Below are 19,274 nucleotides of genomic sequence, written 5' to 3' on the forward strand. Positions count from 1 at the left end.
AGTATGGGCGTACCGGACCCTGCCCAGAGCATCGGGTACCATTCCAGTATGGTGCTCCGGAGGGCCCACCCGCCTGACCAAGCTCCTTATCTGTCCTTTAAAGCCTTTGGCACTTCTGCACACATGCATGGCACGTACAGCGCCTGCTCAATGCTCCGCCAAGCTGCTGGAGTGTCATGGAGGCTTGTGGAAGCATCGCTGGCAGCTACAACGCATGCGCGTGCCACCCGCATCCATTAGGGCGATGCCAGGCCCATTCCAACCGGTTGGAACGGGATCCGGAACCCACCATTGCTTGCCTCCTTCTTCTTTGTGGCAGCCCCTGAGATATTGACACTTGGGTGATGATCTGTTTAGTGACTGGCATGACTTCTGACCATAATTCTGTCCTCAATAACAGTTGTAAATCGAGGACTATGTGTACTAATCTGGGATTGCTGAGTGGTTTCCCATCCAGTTAATAACCAATTCTGAGCCTGTTTAGCTTTTCAGATAAGTGAAGATGAGGCTTTGAAATTCAAGACTTCATCCTCCTAGCAACTTAGGTCTTGGCAGAAATCCCAATGGCTCTTGTTTCTTGAGCTTCCTACGCCCAAAACATATTGTGAGTGGGGTGTGTTATGAATACTACATATAAAGAAACAGAAATGAAGATTAGAGATGTGCAGTGAGAGTCTTCTACCTGAACCAGCAGGAGTGACCAATCTGGTACTGCATGAACAACCCTTTTCAGAAATTTGAAGATTCAACAAGGGTATTCCCCAGCCAAAATTGGATATTCCCTTCAACCAACCTGAAATTCAACCCTGAAAATTGACTTGGATAAAAAGTGTGATCTTGTCACAGCTCAGTCTTTTAGGCTGATCTTGTAGCCATTTTCATATGAGCTCAAACAGTTTCGCAAAAAAGCTTGGTTGCAGCAAATGCTATTCACCATGGCAACAGAGCAAAAAGGATGCAAGAACAGAATCATCTTTCTCTTTGGTTTCCTCCATTTCAGATTTACAAAGTCATAGTCTGTCTCAGATATTCCTTTATTCCGTGTCTCAACCAGATCATTTACATCGTGGTCAGTCAGGGAAATGAATAGATAAGCCACAATTGTGGCTAATGGTGCTATAAACTCTAAGTGACTCTTTATTAGAGGAAAAACAGATACTGACATAACAAAGGAAAAAGAACATTTTATATGCATATGGCCTCAACTTTAACCCAAATATCTTGGAAAGCAGATGATCATAAAAATTTCCACTGTAAAAATGTAGAGACTTGCTGTAGGTCAGTGTGAATAGTATTAGTCTGTATAGGCCAAGCATGAGAGTCAAAATAAAATAACTTTGAATAGAGATTATATATATAAATATTGGTGGGGGTGTGTGGAGTGGTGGCTTTGTTGCTGTAAGCGGGTTGGTTGGCTGTGTTGTTACATCTTGACTAGTTAATGGAGTTGATGTATACAGATTAGTCAGCTTTTTCATAACATCCTGTGTGGCTGAGGTACTAGCTGTGTGCCCATTAGTCTTTTATGTTGTAACAACCTGGGTAATTGGCTGTGTGATGACATCCTGAGCTCTAGTGTAGTGATATCCTGAGTCCTGTGCTGCAACATCCTGGGAGGTTGGCTGCATTGTAACCTCCTGAGCCTTTGCTTTGTAACCTCCTGAGTTCTGTGATGTAATGTCCTGAGCAGATGGCTGTGATGTAACATCCCGGGCTTTGGTTTGGCTCCAAAGTTTCCGGTCCGGGTATGTGTTCATGGCGTGTGTCAGTTTGCTTTGTGTGGGGGTTGGAGGGGGTGCAGCAATTGATGATGCCACTGTGGTTTGGCTTCTGGATGGTGGTTGCATTTCATCTATGGGATGGGTTTGGGTTTGAGTTCGTTACAATACAAAAGACTAATGGGCACACAGCTAGTACCTCAGCCACGCAGGATGTTACAAAACAGCTGACTAATCTGCATACATCAACTCCATCAACTAATCAAGAAGTAACAACACAGCCAACCAACCCACTTACAGCAACGAAGCCAGAACTCCAGACACCCCCACCAATATTTATAGAGCTCCGATCAAGCTTTGCTTGCACAAGCACGAAGCTGAAGGAACCAGCCTGAAGATGGCGAGTGGGACCTTGTTGAAACGTCACCAAAATACCCTCAATCTTACACGGGAAAAGACCCGAATACACCAAAACCTCTGTGTGTGTGTTTGTGTTTGTGTGTGTGTGTGTGTGTGTGTGTGTGTGTGATATGACATCCTGAGCTCTATTGTAGTGATATCATGAGTTCTGTGCTGCAACCTCCTGGGGGGGGGGGGGGTTGGCTGATTTTGTTTATTTTTATCTGTGGTGCCTTTGATGTAAGGGAGGAGGGTGATGCCGTTTTCCTGTTCTGTGTTTCAGTTCTTGGCATCACCCTCCTTCCTTACATCAAAAGCACCACAGATAAAATCAGCAAAATTTTCCACAAACACTATATCAAGACAGCCTTCAGCACTGACCAAAAAATAGCCCACATCATAAGAAACCTCAAAGACAAGATCCAGCTAGAAAACCAAGGAGCCTATGAAATACCATGCAAAATCTGCCCTGCCACATACATAGGACAAACTAATAGGAGAATAAATGCACGCATTGCAGAACACAAGAACGCAGTCAGAAAAGAAGAAAAAACTTCTTCCCTCTTCCAGCACCTTAAAGCAACAGGACATGAAACTGATTTTGAAAGAACCAAATTAATCTCCAAAACTGAACACTTCAACAAGAGAATAATTATGGAAGCCATTGAAATAGAGAAACAACCCCACAACATGAATAAACGTGATGATACCTCCCGCCTACCAGACATCTGGAAACTAGCCCTATTCAACAAACGAGTCCCAGCCACAAAAACTGACACCGGACCCAGAACAACACAGGACGCAACCACCAATCACCCTCACCAGACTCAAACCCAAACATATCCCATAGACCAAATGCAACCACCATCCAGAAGCCAAACCACAGCGGCATCACCAACTGCTGCACCCCCCTCTGACCCCCACACAAAGCAAACTGACACACGCCATGAACACATGGCCAGACCGCAAACTCGGAGCCAAACCAAAGCCGGGGATGCTACACCTCAGCCCTCTGCTCAGGATATTACATCACAGAACTCAGGAGGTTACAAGCAAAGGCTCAGGATGTTACAATGCAGCCAATCCCCCACCCCCCAGGAAGTTGCAGCACAGGACTCAGGATATCACTACAATAGAGCTCAGGATGTCATCACACAGCCCATTACCCAGGTCATTACAACACAAAAGAACAATAGGCACACAGCCAGTACCTCAACCACACAGGATGTTACGAAACAGCTAACTAATCTGAAAACATCAACTACATCAACTAATCAAGATGTTACAACATAGCCAACCAATCCGCTTACAGCAACAAGGCCAGCACTCTACACACCCCCACCAATATTTATATAGGGACGGCAGCTCTGATCGTGCTTTGCTCGCACAGGCACAAAGCCCAAGGCACCAGCCTGTGTGTGTGTGTGTGAGAGAGAGAGAGAGCCCGCATGCGCGCACGCGCGTATGATATGTGTGTGTGTGTATACATATTCTCAGACCATTCTCAATTTCCTTGAAGTTTTTTTTTTTTGCCACTGAGAATTGCTGATGATCTGAAAATGTATCCATATGGATGTGCAGTGGTGAACTGGATGATACAAATTTAATATCAATCTTGTACAGCGTAGTTAAGAATATGTGAGTCTCCATATACTGCTGAGCTTCAAATTCCACTAGCCTAGTACGACAAATTGCAATGTGCTCGGAGTTGTAGATCATTTTTATTTAGAGAGCCCCAGGACGCTCACTATTCTTATTGATTTTAGTGTTATACATTCAGTCTATACTGCTTTATATATGTACTGTTTCAGCATGTTTTCTTCCATTATAATTTTTTCCCCAACTCTACTAGCTAAGTAATCTGCTTTTGGGACAGAGGTAAGTAACTGGCAAAAAGATTGCCACAGAGGCAGTTAATTCCCATGCAGAACTTGGATTAAATCAATCCACACTCTTTTTATAATATTTTTTGTATCATGTGTTGCAACTATTCCTTTCAGATTTCAAGTGCTATTGTTTGTGCTATTTGAATCTGGGCTAATTGCTGTTTTTAGTGTACTGCTTAATTATACACTGGTTTTGTGGGACATACATCACTTTAAATGCATAGCTGAATGTTGACAAGCATTCCGATTAGTCAGTTTCAACATAACCGGAAGCTGTTGAACAGAATCGTAGTGACTGATTTATGTCGCTTAGAGAGCTCTCTACCCTGTCCTTGGTACTGAAATGCCCAAAGGTGAATAAATCCCACAAATTCAGGTCAGCATGTGTTGATTTAATATAGCAGTAGACTTATATACCGCTTCATAGGCCTTTCAGGCCTCTCTAAGCGGTTTACAGAGAGTCAGCATATTGCCCCCAACAATCTGGGTCCTCATTTTACCCACCTCGGAAGGATGGAAGGCTGAGTCAACCCTGAGCCGGTGAGATTTGAACCGCTGACCTGCTGATCTAGCAGTAGCCTGCAGGGCTGCATTTAACCACTGCGCCACCTTGGCTCAGGGTTAATGAGTCAGTGTGAAACAGACTAAATCTGGATCCGAACTGCATCTGCTGTTTCTTTAGCACTGACCTGTCTTTTTTAAAAAAGAAAAATGTACACATTTTGGACAATTTTTCCCCCTGTGTGGATTAAATGTAGGGCACTGGGGACTCTTAAAAAGATAAATGTCTCCCTCCCACATATGTGCTAGCTGTTCCCGACTCTAGGGGGCGGTGCTCACCTCTGTTTCAAAGCCAAAGAGCCAGCGCTGTCCAAAGACGTCTCTATGGTCATGTGGCCGGCATGACTAAATGCCAAAGGCACATGGAACGCTATTACCTTCTCACCAAAGGTGGTTTCTATTTTTCTACTTGCATTTTTACATGCTTTTGAACTGCTAGGTTGGAAGAAGCTGGGACAAATAACGGGAGCTCACTCCATTATGCAGCACTAGGGATTCGAACCACCGAACTGCCAACCTTTCTGATCGACATACTCAGTGTCTTAGCCACTGAGCCACTGCATCCCTGGGGACTCTTAAGGCCTCAAAATATCTGGAGGGCATCAGTTTGTGTAACACTGTTTAAACCCAAATAAGAAGCCCTCACATTTCTCTTTGTTTGTACTAATAATGCCTTTAACAGACCTCTGCATTTTCCAGAAGATATTTGAAAAGGCACCATTTCTCGTTGTTTTTAATTAAGCAAGGGCATTTGGCTTGAAGTTGTCAGATAAAATTAGCACTTGCAGAAGCAGCAGAAGGAAGAAAAGTGTGAACAGATAGCAGGCTGCCAAAGAAAAGGGAACAGTTCTGTTCCCCCCAAAAAAGAACAAAGGGTGGGGGGAATGGAAATATATGCCTATTTCAGAAAACCCAGGTGCAAAACTTTGGAAACCAGACAAATCAAATATTGTTTCTATGGGTAATCTTCATTGACTGACCACATTTGGGACTAGCAAGTTGGCCATTAAACAGAGCAGTCACTAAGTGAAATTGTTATTGTTCTCACAATCTTATTTCAGCTTTCCTTTGCTTTAGAGACTGAAGGATGTGGTCACAAAATTACTTTTCCATCCTGCAAATTTTGATTGCATAAATGTTACCAGTGATGCATTGGTAACATTTATGCATCCGCGAGGCCCTGCTCATTCATTTTATTGGCGTGAAAGACAAGATGTTTGTTGGGTTCCAGAACCACATCTTCTTTGCGTGCTTCCAGCGCCTTCAGTTACATTGTCAGGTCAACAGTATCAATTCCCAGAAGAGACGCTAAAGAACGTGGCGTGTAAATTCAATAATAAATAAGCAATCATTTGAATTTGGCAGAACAAACAGTACGGACTTTGGCTTGGGAACCTAGGATAAGCTGCCCAATTGGAACCAGACAGATACCCATACAAGGCTTTGGAACCTCGAGGAAGAAACCAAACTACAAGCTTGGGATCCTGAACCAAGAAATTCACCTGTGGCTGGTATTGTACGGCTATTGGGTAAGACCTCTATGGCGATGGGTTTTCTGGGTCAAGTACCTGAACTGGTAGTGACAATGTCACCATGGACCAATGCAATATAATAGCAGTAATGATGGCTATATAAAACAAACAAGACGAAACAATAATAGAATGCATGTGACGTTGCCATACCAAATCCTCAACTTTGTCCCCATTTTTAGGGCTTTATACATCAGAGATGAAACACCAACCTTACTTTTTTATGGGGTTTGAAACATGCTCTTTCTAATGAGAAGGATTTAATAGAGTTTCCACAAGGTCTTTTTTTTTTTGTAAAAGCAAGCTGAAAATATCCTATTTTTTGGCATTTTTACAAAAACTATCAACTTTACACTCAATTTGGGAACTATTGGAAAGCAGTAGGAGAATGAAATTTTATATTTGAAAACCTTGTGTTGCTAAGTTATTAGGCACAAAGTTTCACATTTCTCATACCTTTCCTTCCAAAGATATAAAAAGCCAAACTTTAACCTTTTTTTCAAGCTGCAGTCATTTTGGCCAACTTTGCTCCAACCTATCTAGATGGAGTTCGCTTATGAAAATGTTTTTTTATTATTTTGTTTAATAGAGCACAAGAAGTTGTACAAGATAGCCAAGTTTTGTTTCTCTCAACCAAATATTGCCAGAGATATTATGTTTCAAAGTTGCAGAAACCTCAGAGTCATACTGTAGAAGGTTGTGATATGGGGTCAAACAAATGACTATATCTCCACAAGTATTGCATCGGCAAACGTAACATTTTACCAATGTTCATTGGGGATGTGTGTGCACGTTCACACCAAATTTCATTGAAATCTGTAATGGTTGAACAGGGAGCCCCAGACCCCTTGACATGGGATACAAATAATAAATAAATAAATAAGTCAGTCGGTAGGTTTGGCTTCCTAAATAGCTGGCACCAAATGGGCATCTGGCCATTTCTTGTCCTAAAGTTCATACACAAACTATACATAAACCTTGCAAAGTTCTCTGAGATCCTCTGAGGGCTACAGAAAAAGCTCCTGATACAAGTCTAAATAAATAAATGATACCGAGGAAAAGATGGAATGGCAATATGACACACTCATTGAAGCAAGCTACTTCATCTGTCAGCACAACCTAAATGAGAAAAGATTTTAAAAATTTGATAGGCAACTAAATTATTCAAGCTGGGGAAATGGGTTCATTTGCTCGGGTTTTTCTTATCTCCCACTACAGTTACAAGGCCAAGAGAAGGTTGAAGGTTTCCTTGTGGAATCAAATGTTTTGTTTTAACTGGGTTTCTATCCTATACGAGCCTGTACCAAATACCTCTCTCAAATCTTATGCTCAGTCATAGAATGAGATGGAATGGAATGGAATAGAATAGAAATTCTTTATTGGCTAAGTGTGATTGGACACACACAAGGAATTTGTCTTTGGTGCATATGGTGCATAGTGTACATATGCATAAACAAGATGAAAAGGCATCAAGAGACGCCAATAAAATGGGTTCCACCACAAAACTGTGTTCAACTAAAACGCACTCGACGAAACCGCGTAGCTGATGTCATCAACAGGGCGACAACAGCACGGAGACAGAAGCACACTGTAAACGCTAAACCTAAACCTAAAATTAACCCCTAAACCTAAACCTAACCCCCTAACCCTAACCCTAACCCTTAACCTAACCCTAACCCTTAACCTAACCCTAACCCTAACCCTAACCCTAACCTTAAGTTGCTTTCAAAGCGCTATTTAAAGCTCCCTTCTTTCTCCGCGCTGGCTGTTGTCGCCCTGTTGATGACGTCAGCGACACGGTTTAATCAGGCGCGGCTTAGTCAAGCGCGGTTTTGACGGGTCACGAATAAAATGTACATGGCTACATACTGGATTACCCGAAGTATCTTTTTCCAACAGTTTCTACCTATCCAGTCTGATCCAAAAGATTGGGCATGCTGCAAATGCTGTCCTCCAATGAGTGTCAACCGGCTACTAGGAACTAGAAAATGGGCCTTTTCTGCTGTAGCCCCTGCTTTGTTAAATATTCTCCCCTTAGAATTTAGAAGGATCTCAACCCTGTTGTCTTTTCACAATGCTTTAAAAACTTGACTATGTAGCCAGGCCTGGGGCTCGGAATGTGTTTAGGGTCCAATTATTTGGATTTCTCAGCTGTGGTTTATAGTTATTTATTTTGTAGATGTCTTCGTTGTTTTAATGTTTATAATTTTAGAATTGCAAGCCACCCAGAGTCGATTGGCTGAGTTAGGAAGCTATAGAAACTGGATAAATAAATGAAAAATAAATAAATTGGGGCCCCATAACTCAGCTGTTGCAAAAGCCTATATTATTCCTGAAGGAAGGAAAGCCACATTTCTGGAACAGCCATTAGGGGGTACTAGAGACAAGCAGTCGGCAAAAGTGATGCCCTGTTATACACACTCTTCACTGCTAAATACTAACAATCAAGCCAATGTTAATTACCCAATCAGATATTCATCCCAATTAAGGATGGGCAGTGTTCAAAAATGATTGGTAAGAAGAAGTTTTTTCCAACCACCTTTAGCAGTTCTTTGCTATTCGTTAAAAGAGTCCAACTCTTTTTAGCTTTTCCATGAGGTTGAAAAATATGATCAAGGATCTTACGCATTTAGTTGAATGGGTTTCTTAAAGCAGCATTTTTTTCCCCAGGCTTACATGAAAAGCCTGGAAAATGCGGGTCTCTTTTAATGGAGGAGAGCTTTTGACTAAGCAAGATCCAAGTAAGTGTTCATACCACTGTATTTGCAACTTTCCTGATGAACAATCCTGTGTAACTGCACCCACAATCCAATGGCACCCACGAATTAAATATATAAGTAAGCACCCTTTATTAGTAAGATTACCATGGACACAGCCCTGCTGTTATCCTGGCAGACTTAGCCCATATCTCCTTCTAGGTATAATCTATATTTTGCCAGTGAAGCTTGCAGCCTGGGCTCTCCTAAGGGTTAATCAAACCTTACCTTAAATTCCCAGCCCAGACACACAGGAGTAAGTTCCGGGGATGGGATGGGAGGCAGTGGTGAAATTCAATTTTATTTACTACCTGTTTTGTGGCATGGGTTGGTGGGCGTGGCATGAGTTGATGGGCGTGGCATGAGTTGGTGGGTGTGGCAGGGGAAGGATATTGCAAAATCTCCATTCCCAGCCTACTCTTTGGACCAGGCAGAAGTTGTATTTGCTGGTTCTCCGAACTACTCAAAATTTCTGCTACCGGTTCTCCAGAATCTTCAGAACTTGCTGAATTTCACCCCTGGGTGGGGGATTGTCAAAGAGTTCTGCAGAGCAGTCACAATCCACCCTGCCTCTTTTTAATGTGTATCTTACAAGTAGTCCTCACCTTGCGACCATGGAGCTGTTCCTAAGCAAGACCCTGGTTAAGTGAATTTTACGACATTCTTTTGCCACAGCTGTTAAGTTCATCACTGCAGTCGTTAAGTTAGTAGCACAGTCGTTAAGTGAGTCTGGTTTCCTCATTGACTTTGCTTGTCAGAAAGTCACAAACGGCGATGACAAAACACCGCAACCACCGTCATAAATACCAAACAGTTGCTAAACATCTAAATTTTGATCCTGGGACCACAGGAATGAATGCTGCAACGTGGGGGGGGGGGAAACGGTCATAAGTCCCTTGTTTCTGTGCTGTTGTAATTTCGAACAGTCACTACATGAACTGTTATAAGTCGAGGCCTACCTGCCTTAAGCGATTTCTCCCGCTCCCCACCCCACCCTCATGAACATCCCTGCCAGGCCCCATTGGTTCTCACCTGCCGAGAAGCCACGGGAAGCCAGCTACAAGTGGGGAGGGGCAACCAAGTCTTTAAATTGGGGAGGGAAGGGGGGCGGTCGGGAAGCAAAGAAAAAATAGAGGCAGCCGCTCTGCAACCTGGCGCCCGTTTCTTCAGGGCTAACGCAAGCGGAGCGCCTTCCCGGACCGAGAAGCCCACCTAAAACCTTCCCCGTTCACTGCGCAGCCTCTTTTTATCGCAAACGGCGCCGCGTCAATAGGAGGGCGGCACGACTCCCGCCCCACTCATCTCTCTCTGTCTCTCATCTCTGTCTGTCCCCACCGGCGGCAACTATCTCCGGAGCCTCAGCGGAGCCAGCATCAGCTCACCGCCCGACGCAAGCCGACAGCCAGCAGCAGCGGCGGCGGCGGCGGCGGAGTCGGACTCTCCACGTGTCAGGGCGGGGCGAGGGGACGGCGAAGGCGGGGGCTGGCCGGAGCTGGGGCTGCGGAGCGCCAAGCACGGGTTCGGGCAGCTGGGAGCGGCTGCAGCATTGGCAGCGACCCGGTTTCTTTCGTCGCTCTCCTGCGCGCCAGCAGCCCGGCTGGCTGTCACCGCCGAGGTCAGGCGAGATGGGGCCCCTCAAGGAAAGCTGCAAGGTGAGACGGCGACCGGGGGTGGGGGAGTATTGCAGGGAGGGAGAAAAGCCAGGTGTAGCCAGGTCTGGTTTCCAACCCGCCCGCCTGTATACCTATATACCCACTCGAGCCCAGAGACACACGCGTACACACGTTCTTTGGAGCGGGCAGACGCGTGGATCCTAGGCAGAAGAGATCTCGGCTTCATCTCTCACACACACACCCCGCCCAACCTCCGTCCACGCAAAAATGCCCTTCGAGAAACGGCGTTAAATGCCGGGGAGGGGGACCACTCTCGTCACCCACGATCCCGTGTTTGTCAGCCCCTCGATGGAAGACTGCATGGGATAGATGGATGGATGGATGGATGGATGGATGGATGGATGGATGGATGATTTGGGATGGGGAGGGGAGGGGGCTGCGGATCTTCTGCCCCCTTGTGTGCGGGGTAGAAGCTGAGCCTGTTCCCTCCCCAGCTGAAGGTATGCATCCTTCACACGAACCCCCCTCCACCCCTCAATAAGGAGGCTGACATCATTTTCTGTGCCTCTGCCTCTGCTGCGGATCTTTTTCTCGAATGGGTGGGTGGGATCAAGCTCAAAAATAAATAACGTCAGCCCAAAGCTCAGAAAGGTACTTGGGGTGGGAGGAAGGGGAGTAGAGAATGAAGCTCAACCGTATTACATCAGCTCCAAGCTGGATTGTCTCCCACCCCTTTCCCGAAGTGGTTGAATCTTTTGGGATTCCGGGAAACCAGAGTGGTAGGGAAGAGATAATTGTGTTTTGAGCCCCTCTTCCAGATGATGCCTAGCATAATAAATTCATTACTGTTCCTCTCCAGGGGATGCTGGGCCTCTGAGTCTCTTATTCGGGAACAATTTTTTTTTGAAAGGTGAATTTATCTTCCTTTTTTGCATCTCTGACATTGGGGTTCATTTCTTTTCTTTTTTTTAAAGATTTTTTTTATTTTTTTATTCTCTTACATTAAGTATACATTCACATAATTGTTATTCTTCTTTACATTTATCATTCTCATACATTTATTATTTCATTTAATAAGTTATAATATACAGTTTGGGTTGCTTTATTTACCATCCCTTCCTCCTTTTTATAACACCTTGTTTTCCCTTTCTTTTCTCCCTCCCTCCCTTCTCTACTTCCTTCCTTCCTCCTCTCCTTCTCCTTCCTTCTTCCCTTACCTTTCTCCTACTCCTGTTCTTCCTCTTCCCCTTCTTCCCCTCTCTCCTTCTCTTTCTCTCCCTTCCATCCTCCTCTCCTTACCTCTTCTCCCCCCCATCTTCCTTTCATTCTCTCCTCCTCCTTCCTTTCTTTTTCTATTATTGTTGGTTATATTTCAAAACTCAATTTATCTTTCGTTTGGATGGTATTTCCACCAACCCAAATATAATTTAGTATCATTTCTTATTCCCTTACTTTTGCTAGTCTACCCTAGTTATGTTCCCCCCCCCCCTTATATCACACTTTTGGATATATACTTATATATTTAATATTTTCTTTTCTGTTTTCCCCTTCTTCCCCCCCTTTCCATTTTATAGAGCGTCGTCTGGGTGTTTTATCTTCTCCCTACTTTCTTGCTTTCTCTAGCCAATCAGGGGTTCATTTCTAAATAGATTCCCTTCAAAAGAAAACAAAGTCGAGACCAATTAATATAATGTGGGGTTTTTTTGTTTTCCGAGGTGAGTTGAAATATATGTGGATTTACTGCAGAAGAGCTAAAGGACAGTATGTTGATGAGATCCCTGAATAAACCCTAAGAGGTTTTTGGATGTTACAACAATTCTTTGCTCAGAGATTGACCATCAATTAAAAGCCACATCTTCAATTGGACCCCACTCGTGAGTGGTTCCTTATCAAACGTTCATAACTCAGTAGACTCAAGGATTGCTCTTGGCTTTGATCATGTGTCAAAAGATCCACTCCCAAGAATTAGAAAGAAATGACACTTGATTTAATGAAATAATAAATGAATGATTGATAATAACATTATAGTAATGATATATGATAATGATTGATTGATAAATTGAATGATAATTTGAAAAAGGAATTGATGAAATAAAGACTAAGATTACAGAACTGTTACCCCGTTAGTTGAATTAAAATTTGGAGATAACTACTAGAGAAGCTGTTAACCATGGAAGCCCCTGAGTTTCAGCTTGTTGTTTGTTTATTCACTAATATGATAAACATGTTCATGGATCCCTTTTTCTGCAAATTTGTCATATTTATCAATTCTGAGTTGAGTTATTAAAGTATCCAGTGGCAATGCCAGAGTTATTAATAGAATGAATGCTTAATATCCACCTAAAATCAGTTCTAGTTGACCAGGGAGAAACACCAGGCCAACCTTACCCAATCTTGAAAATGTTAAACAAGATCAAGTGGAAAGAGAAAATACTAGCTCTAGAACCCGAACTGGGGAGTTGGGAAAACATCGTGAAAGCCATCATGGAGACTACCTTTTTACTGCTATGGAAAAAACAGCTTGGATGTGTCAACAGGAGTCAAACTTAGCTCAAAGATTTACCTATGAGATTACTATGATAGATTATGAAACCATTTTGTTTCTAGCCTTAATCTCTCATGGGAGCATCTAATACACCTGACAATATGATGCTCCTCAGGTGTGTTTGTCATAGTTGGACCTCTGTCTGAATGGTATTTGATAAGACAGTGTTTCTCAACCAGGACACCTTGAAGATGTATGGAACAACTCCAGCAAACACATGCTGGTTGGGGAATTCTGGGAGTTGAAATCCGCACATCTTCATGTTATCACCATTCAGAATCTACTGAGCTAAGGAATCCACTGTGGGATACCAAATTGGGGAAGGCTGATTTAGCTGCATCTCTGAAATTTCAAAGATGTCTGAAAATGTTTAAGGATTGAAAGTGGCTCCTATAGATGGAAAACCTCATCCTGTTGCTGAGCCACAGCTTCTCTTTTTTTCTCTCTGAAGAAAATAAAGTTACTGCTTTAATAAAAATCATTAATTTAATTTTTAATTTTAATTTTATTAATTATTATTACAATAATTAATTCACAAAAGAAGATAGGGAACACAAAGACATACACACTGTTACAAGCAGCAGAAAGAAAAAAGGAGACAAGAAATACATATAGGAAATCATTCAGCCTAATCCTTAAACACATCGCTGTTTATTGATTGTACATTGATTGATTCAGTTACATTGATAGTAAGGAATTTGGTAAACTGAAAGCAAATGTATATTGGTGATTTAAAACAGTAAATTTGGAAATATTTGGCTTCCCAACACATAAAACTAGACTTCTTTGTCCCCTCATTCCTGTTTTGATAAATCCATAATTCTTCATACATTGATAATTTTTTTTAAAAAGGTACACTTTCTTTTAAAAGTATTCTTTTAAACCAAAATGGGATCTATCATGAGACAAAACTCATATGAATAAGTGTATTGATGCTTAGTTTACACTTCCAATTAAATGAAGTTGTTTGCAAACTTTCTTAAACATTTTCTGGAATGTCCAGTAAATTAGAAGAAAAATGATAAATGAGATTCATTAAATAATCTATAAGACCATTCTCAATGAATCAGTTTTTGTATTGCATTTGGATATTGCAATTGTTTATTTCAGATTTCTTGGAAATAACTAATACCCACATTTGCAATACTCTTTTGTGTATGAAAAATATAGATATGGCATCATCCAAACACAGAAAATATTGATCGTAATATGGAATTTTATCCAGGACATTTTGAAACAATTGTAAAAATAATATCGTTTAACTGAAGATCAGAAGCCAATTCTAATTTTGGGCAATTCAAAAGCCACTATAATTCAGATATTGTCAAAAGCTGATCTGAAGTATTAATACCTCAAGCTGACCATAATTTCCATAACTATAATTTTCCAACTGGGATCTTTCAGGAATACAAGTTAGTCTTGGGAATAAGGATCAAAAATACATTTCTGTCCCAAATTCATTTATTTATATTTGGGTGCTCCCCAATTTCAAATCAACTCTGGGCTGTTTATAATATATTCAATTGTAAATAGTTAAAAACACTGCACAAAGTAAGTACCATAAATAAGATGTGTTATAGCCCCTGAGCCCCGGGACGCCCTGGCTCAGTGTTTAAGACGCTGAGCTTGTTGATCAGAAAGGTCGGCAGTTCAAATCCCTAGCGCTGCATAATGGACTGAGCTCCCGTTACTTGTCCCAGCTTCTGCCAACTTAGCAGTTCGAAAGCATGTAAAAATGCAAGTAGAAAAATAGGGACCACCTTTGGTGGGAAGATAACAGCGTTCCATGCGCCTTCAGTGTTTACTCATGCCGGCCACATGACCATAGAGACATCTTTGGACAGCACTGGCTCTTCAGCTTTGTAACAGAGATGAGCACCGCCCCCTAGAGTCAGGAACGACTAGCACATATGTGTGAGGGGAAACTTTACCTTTACCTATATCTCCTCTATACCATGGGTGTCAATCATCTCATGATGTATCACAATGTTTTTCCCCTTCACGGAGCTGGGGTGGGTGTGGCCAGTGTGTGATGCATCCAGCCCCCAAGCCGCCATTTGACACCCCTGTTCTGTATATAATCATAGAGAAAAACATGTTCAAGAAGGGATTCCATCCAACCTGGAAAACTGCCAGGTCTTTAAAGCTCTCTGGAAAATCATCAAAGTGAGAACACGTTAAAAAAAAATGTGTGCACCAAATGTACCTTCCAGCCTTTAATATAAGAATGATTGGTGAATAGAGAGGGTGAAGTAGAGATAAATTGTCCCATAATGTTGAACAAGTCACACAATAATTTCCTAATTATGACCATAGTGTATGTTTCTTTTAATTTAATCATTGATATTTCATAGCAAAGTCAACATATTGTATATTCCCCTTGATAATGAGAAATGAATCAGTTATTATATCATGGCTGTAGAGTAGGTTTTAAAAATCTAGAAGGTTGACCTTTTTGTAAAAAAAATGCCAACTTTTAATATACTCTTAATCCATTTTAAAAAATTAGGAATACTTTTACATAGAAGTAATATTCATTTTTGGATTATATTTCTCCATAGAATTTATAGCTATTTATATATGATCAAAAACATCTTTATATCTACTAATATTTACAGAATTCAAGTACTCATTGAAAGCCAATTATTACAAATTGTAATAGCAATTATTAGAGTCTGTAAGAAGGATATGGAACTTCAGTTAATTGTAATCGACAAATTATCAAACTGTAAATTTTGGTGCAGAAAAGTAGGTAGTTGTAATAAGATGTAATAAGATATAATGCAGTACAAGATGTATGAATTATATAGTAATCAATGCAAATATTGTTGTACTGAAAATTTCCCGTGTTTGAAAACAGGCCAGTGGTTTTAGCATTACAAATCAGAAGATAAAGCAGATATTTTACAAATTATGAAGTATCCTGCTAGATAAACAAATAATTTTTAATAACCCTAGCAAAGGAAATAGAATATAATGTAATAATTCAATTATAGTAAGAGGAGAATGCATACTTAGGCAAGATTTATTTCAAAAAATGCCATTGCACCATATCAAAGGCCTTCTCTACATCCAATGATGCAGAACATTATCACTGGTTTCAATAGTTTTGAATGTGTTCTCAGAATGTAGTCTAAATATATTTATATGCATGCAAAAAGGCACTCATTGACTCCAATCCATATTGTTCACTGTTTTCAACAGGAGGGCTAATTGTACAAATTTTCATTGGATAAAATTCGATGACAACGGCCATTCTGCTGATATCAGATTATTCGTTAGGACATGGGTATAAGAGGGTCTGAAAAACAGTAGGGACTGATAGTCTGTAGAGATTTTCAGTCACCAGGTCATGGTTGTCACAAATGTGATTTTTCAGGAGGCAACTGGACTTTCTTGTTTTTTCTTTTGAAGACTTTTCGCTTCTCATCCAAGAAGCTTCTTCAGCTCTGACAGGATAGTGGGGAATGGAAGGATTTATACTCCTTGCAGAGAGCTGGTCATTTGCATCCTTTTAGGGTCATTGAAGCACTTGGAGTTTTATCTGTGTCCTCAGGGTCAGTTGAGTAGTGCTCCTGATTCCTGTAGTCTACATTTTTTTCCTCTGGAAATCCATTCCTATTGTCACACCATTCAAAGGGTGTTCATCCCAAACTGTATAGCTAAACATCTTTTAGATCCTTCCATTCCGCACAGTCCTGACAGAGCTGAAGAAGCTTCTTGGATGAGAAGCAAAAGAAAAGAAAAAACAAGAAAGTCCAGTTGCCTCCTGAAAAAGCACCTTTGGGACAGTAGGGACTGATCCAACTTTCAATAGAAGAGAATATCTGTAGCTCTGATATGAACTATGGAATTCTCGGTGCTCCTTGAATGTGGTAGTTTGATTGCTGATGTTCCTAGCTAGGTAACTTCATCTGTACGAGTGACACTACTTTCTTTTCCATTTAGAAGGATCACAAAATGCAGGACAAGGAGTTTTGCCGCAGCCGGATTCCTCGCCTGGTACTTCGGCCTCATCTCTCCCAGCAAAATTTCCAATACCAGAAGGTGTCTCCAGCATCCGAATCCCCCTTTTCTGAAGAGGAAAGCAAAGAATTCAACCCTTTAAGCTCATCTGGAGGGTCTGCCAGGACAATCAGCAGCAACAGTTTTTGCTCAGGTATTAAAGAAAGAATGTACATCAGTTAGGATAAAATGGCTGTTTTTATAGTATCATTATTGAATGATATGCATATGTAAAAAATAAGCTAGGGTGGGGATGGGGGTGGTAAAGCTGTCCTACCTACCAGGCAGTGGTGGGTTCCAGATCCCATTGCAACTGGTAGGGTGCCACAGGACCCAACGGCCACCACATGAATGCACGCAGCGCGCGCGCGAACATGCACAGCACACGCATGCATCCTTCCCTCCTGCAACGCTCCATGATGCCTTCACAATACTCCAGCTGCACAGCGGAGCATCATGCAGGCGCTGTACGCTCCGTGTGGGTGCACGGAAGCACCGAAGAGCTCAAATACAGGTAAGGCTGGTGGGTGGGTGGTTGGGCCCTCCAGAGCACCGTACCAGAACAGTATCCAGTGCTCCTGGCAGGCACCAGTACTCCAGTACCGGGGCATACCGCCTGCCACCCACCACTGCCCCAACACCTGCCTCACCTTGCAGGCCCACTTCTTCTGCAGCTGCTTGCCTGCATGCATTGCCCTGGCTTCCAATCCAGAGCTCTGTTATTGGCTGCAGAGGAATTTCCAGAATCTGACAGCAAAATGGAGGCTGGAGGTGATATGTGCGAGCAGCAGAAAGCAGCTGAAGAAGAAGTGTGCCAGCAGTGGGGCTTGTTGGTACAGCCACTGCGAGGTGAGTCAGTAATTAAACATCCCCCCAAAACTCTGGCTTTTGGAAGTGTAAGCAAGTGCTATCAATATTGCTATATTGAGATTGGCCTGTATAAAGCATCAATTTCATAGAAGGGAAAACTGGCCCAACTATTTATCATAGCAAGTCTATTTGTCTAGGAATCTGGATACATGCCACAAGTTAAGAGCAGAGCCTTGAGATGAAGGCCAACAACTTTGAATCCAGCCACAAAAAATTCTTTCACAGAAAGACAGATTTGTAAAGAGGTTGCACAAAATCTTGATTGCACAATAGAAATGAGATTTGAGCCTAGAAATAGTAAACCATCTCTTTGAAAGCACAAGTCTTTCTCTCATTTCGTGTAACCTTCCCTAAACACATACTAGTGATACCTCTCTGATAAGGTAAAGGTAAAGGTTCCCCCACACATGTGTGCTAGTCAGTTCTGGCTCTAGGGGTAGTGCTCATCTCCGTTTCTAAGCTGAAGAGCCAGCGGTGTCTGTGGTCATGTGGCCGGCATGACTAAACGCCAAAGGCACATGTAGAGCTATAACTTTTTCACCAAAGTGGTCCCTATTTTTCTACTTGCATTTTTTACATGCTTCCGAACTGCTAGGTTGGCAGAAGCTTGGACAAATAACAGGAGCTCACCCAGTTATGCAATACGAAAGATTTGAACTGCTGAACTGCCAACCTTCTGATCAACAAGCTCAGCATCTTAGCCACTGAGCTACCGCATCCCCTTAGGCATCATCTCTCTGATACCCATACTCAAACATGCATCACTTTTTCCTAACCCAACTCTCTCAGCTATTGGTTTTTAAGTCCCCACCATCCATAGACACCCCTGCCTATGGGCAAAACATTTGCTTGTCTATACTCATCCTTCTTTTTCATTGCATTTTTGCCATTCCGTATCTTTTTCTACATGGTTTTTCACCCATTGGTGCCAATGGCCTACTTAATGAAATTGTAAATACAGAAGACAGAAAATAATAATAACAATAAAAAGAATAATAATAATACTGTGTTTCCCCAAAAATAAGACCTTTATTTTATTGTGTTTCTTTTGAGCCCCGAAATAAATGCTTGGCCTTATTTTCAGAGAGGTCTTATTATTTTTGAGGTGCAGGAGGCAGCGAGTGGGGTCACCACATGGTTGCTGTTTTGTTGTGATATTTTCTGGGAGGGCTTATTTTAGTGGATGCGCTCAAAAGCCCAATTGGGCTTATTATCCGGGGAGGTCTTATTTTGGGGAAAATATGATGATGATGATGATGATGATGATGATGATGATGATGATGATGATGATGCAAAATTTCACAAACTGACTACCTACAATGCCATGACTGCGTTGCTAAGATTATTCACTGGAAATTGTGCCAAAAGTTTGGATTTGAGTACAGCAAAAAC

At 42.0% G+C, this 19,274-nt stretch overlaps 1 protein-coding gene across 1 annotated transcript in view; it reads left to right on the forward strand.

Moving 5' to 3' along the window:
* Positions 1-10,344: 10,344 nt before the first annotated feature.
* Positions 10,345-19,274, forward strand: part of SYBU (syntabulin) — a 59,748-nt gene continuing 50,818 nt past the window's right edge. Inside the window, exons 1-2 of the mRNA XM_087706765.1 lie at positions 10,345-10,501; positions 16,956-17,166. Coding sequence (XP_087562891.1) covers positions 10,475-10,501; positions 16,956-17,166 — 238 coding nt within the window. The 5' untranslated portion in view covers positions 10,345-10,474. The remainder of the gene's footprint in view (positions 10,502-16,955; positions 17,167-19,274) is intronic.

This window comes from Thamnophis sirtalis, unplaced genomic scaffold (genome assembly GCF_051295495.1).
Source record: "Thamnophis sirtalis isolate CommonGarterSnake01/CBP01778 unplaced genomic scaffold, rThaSir2_p1.2 scaffold_2, whole genome shotgun sequence".
NCBI lineage: Eukaryota > Metazoa > Chordata > Lepidosauria > Squamata > Natricidae > Thamnophis > Thamnophis sirtalis.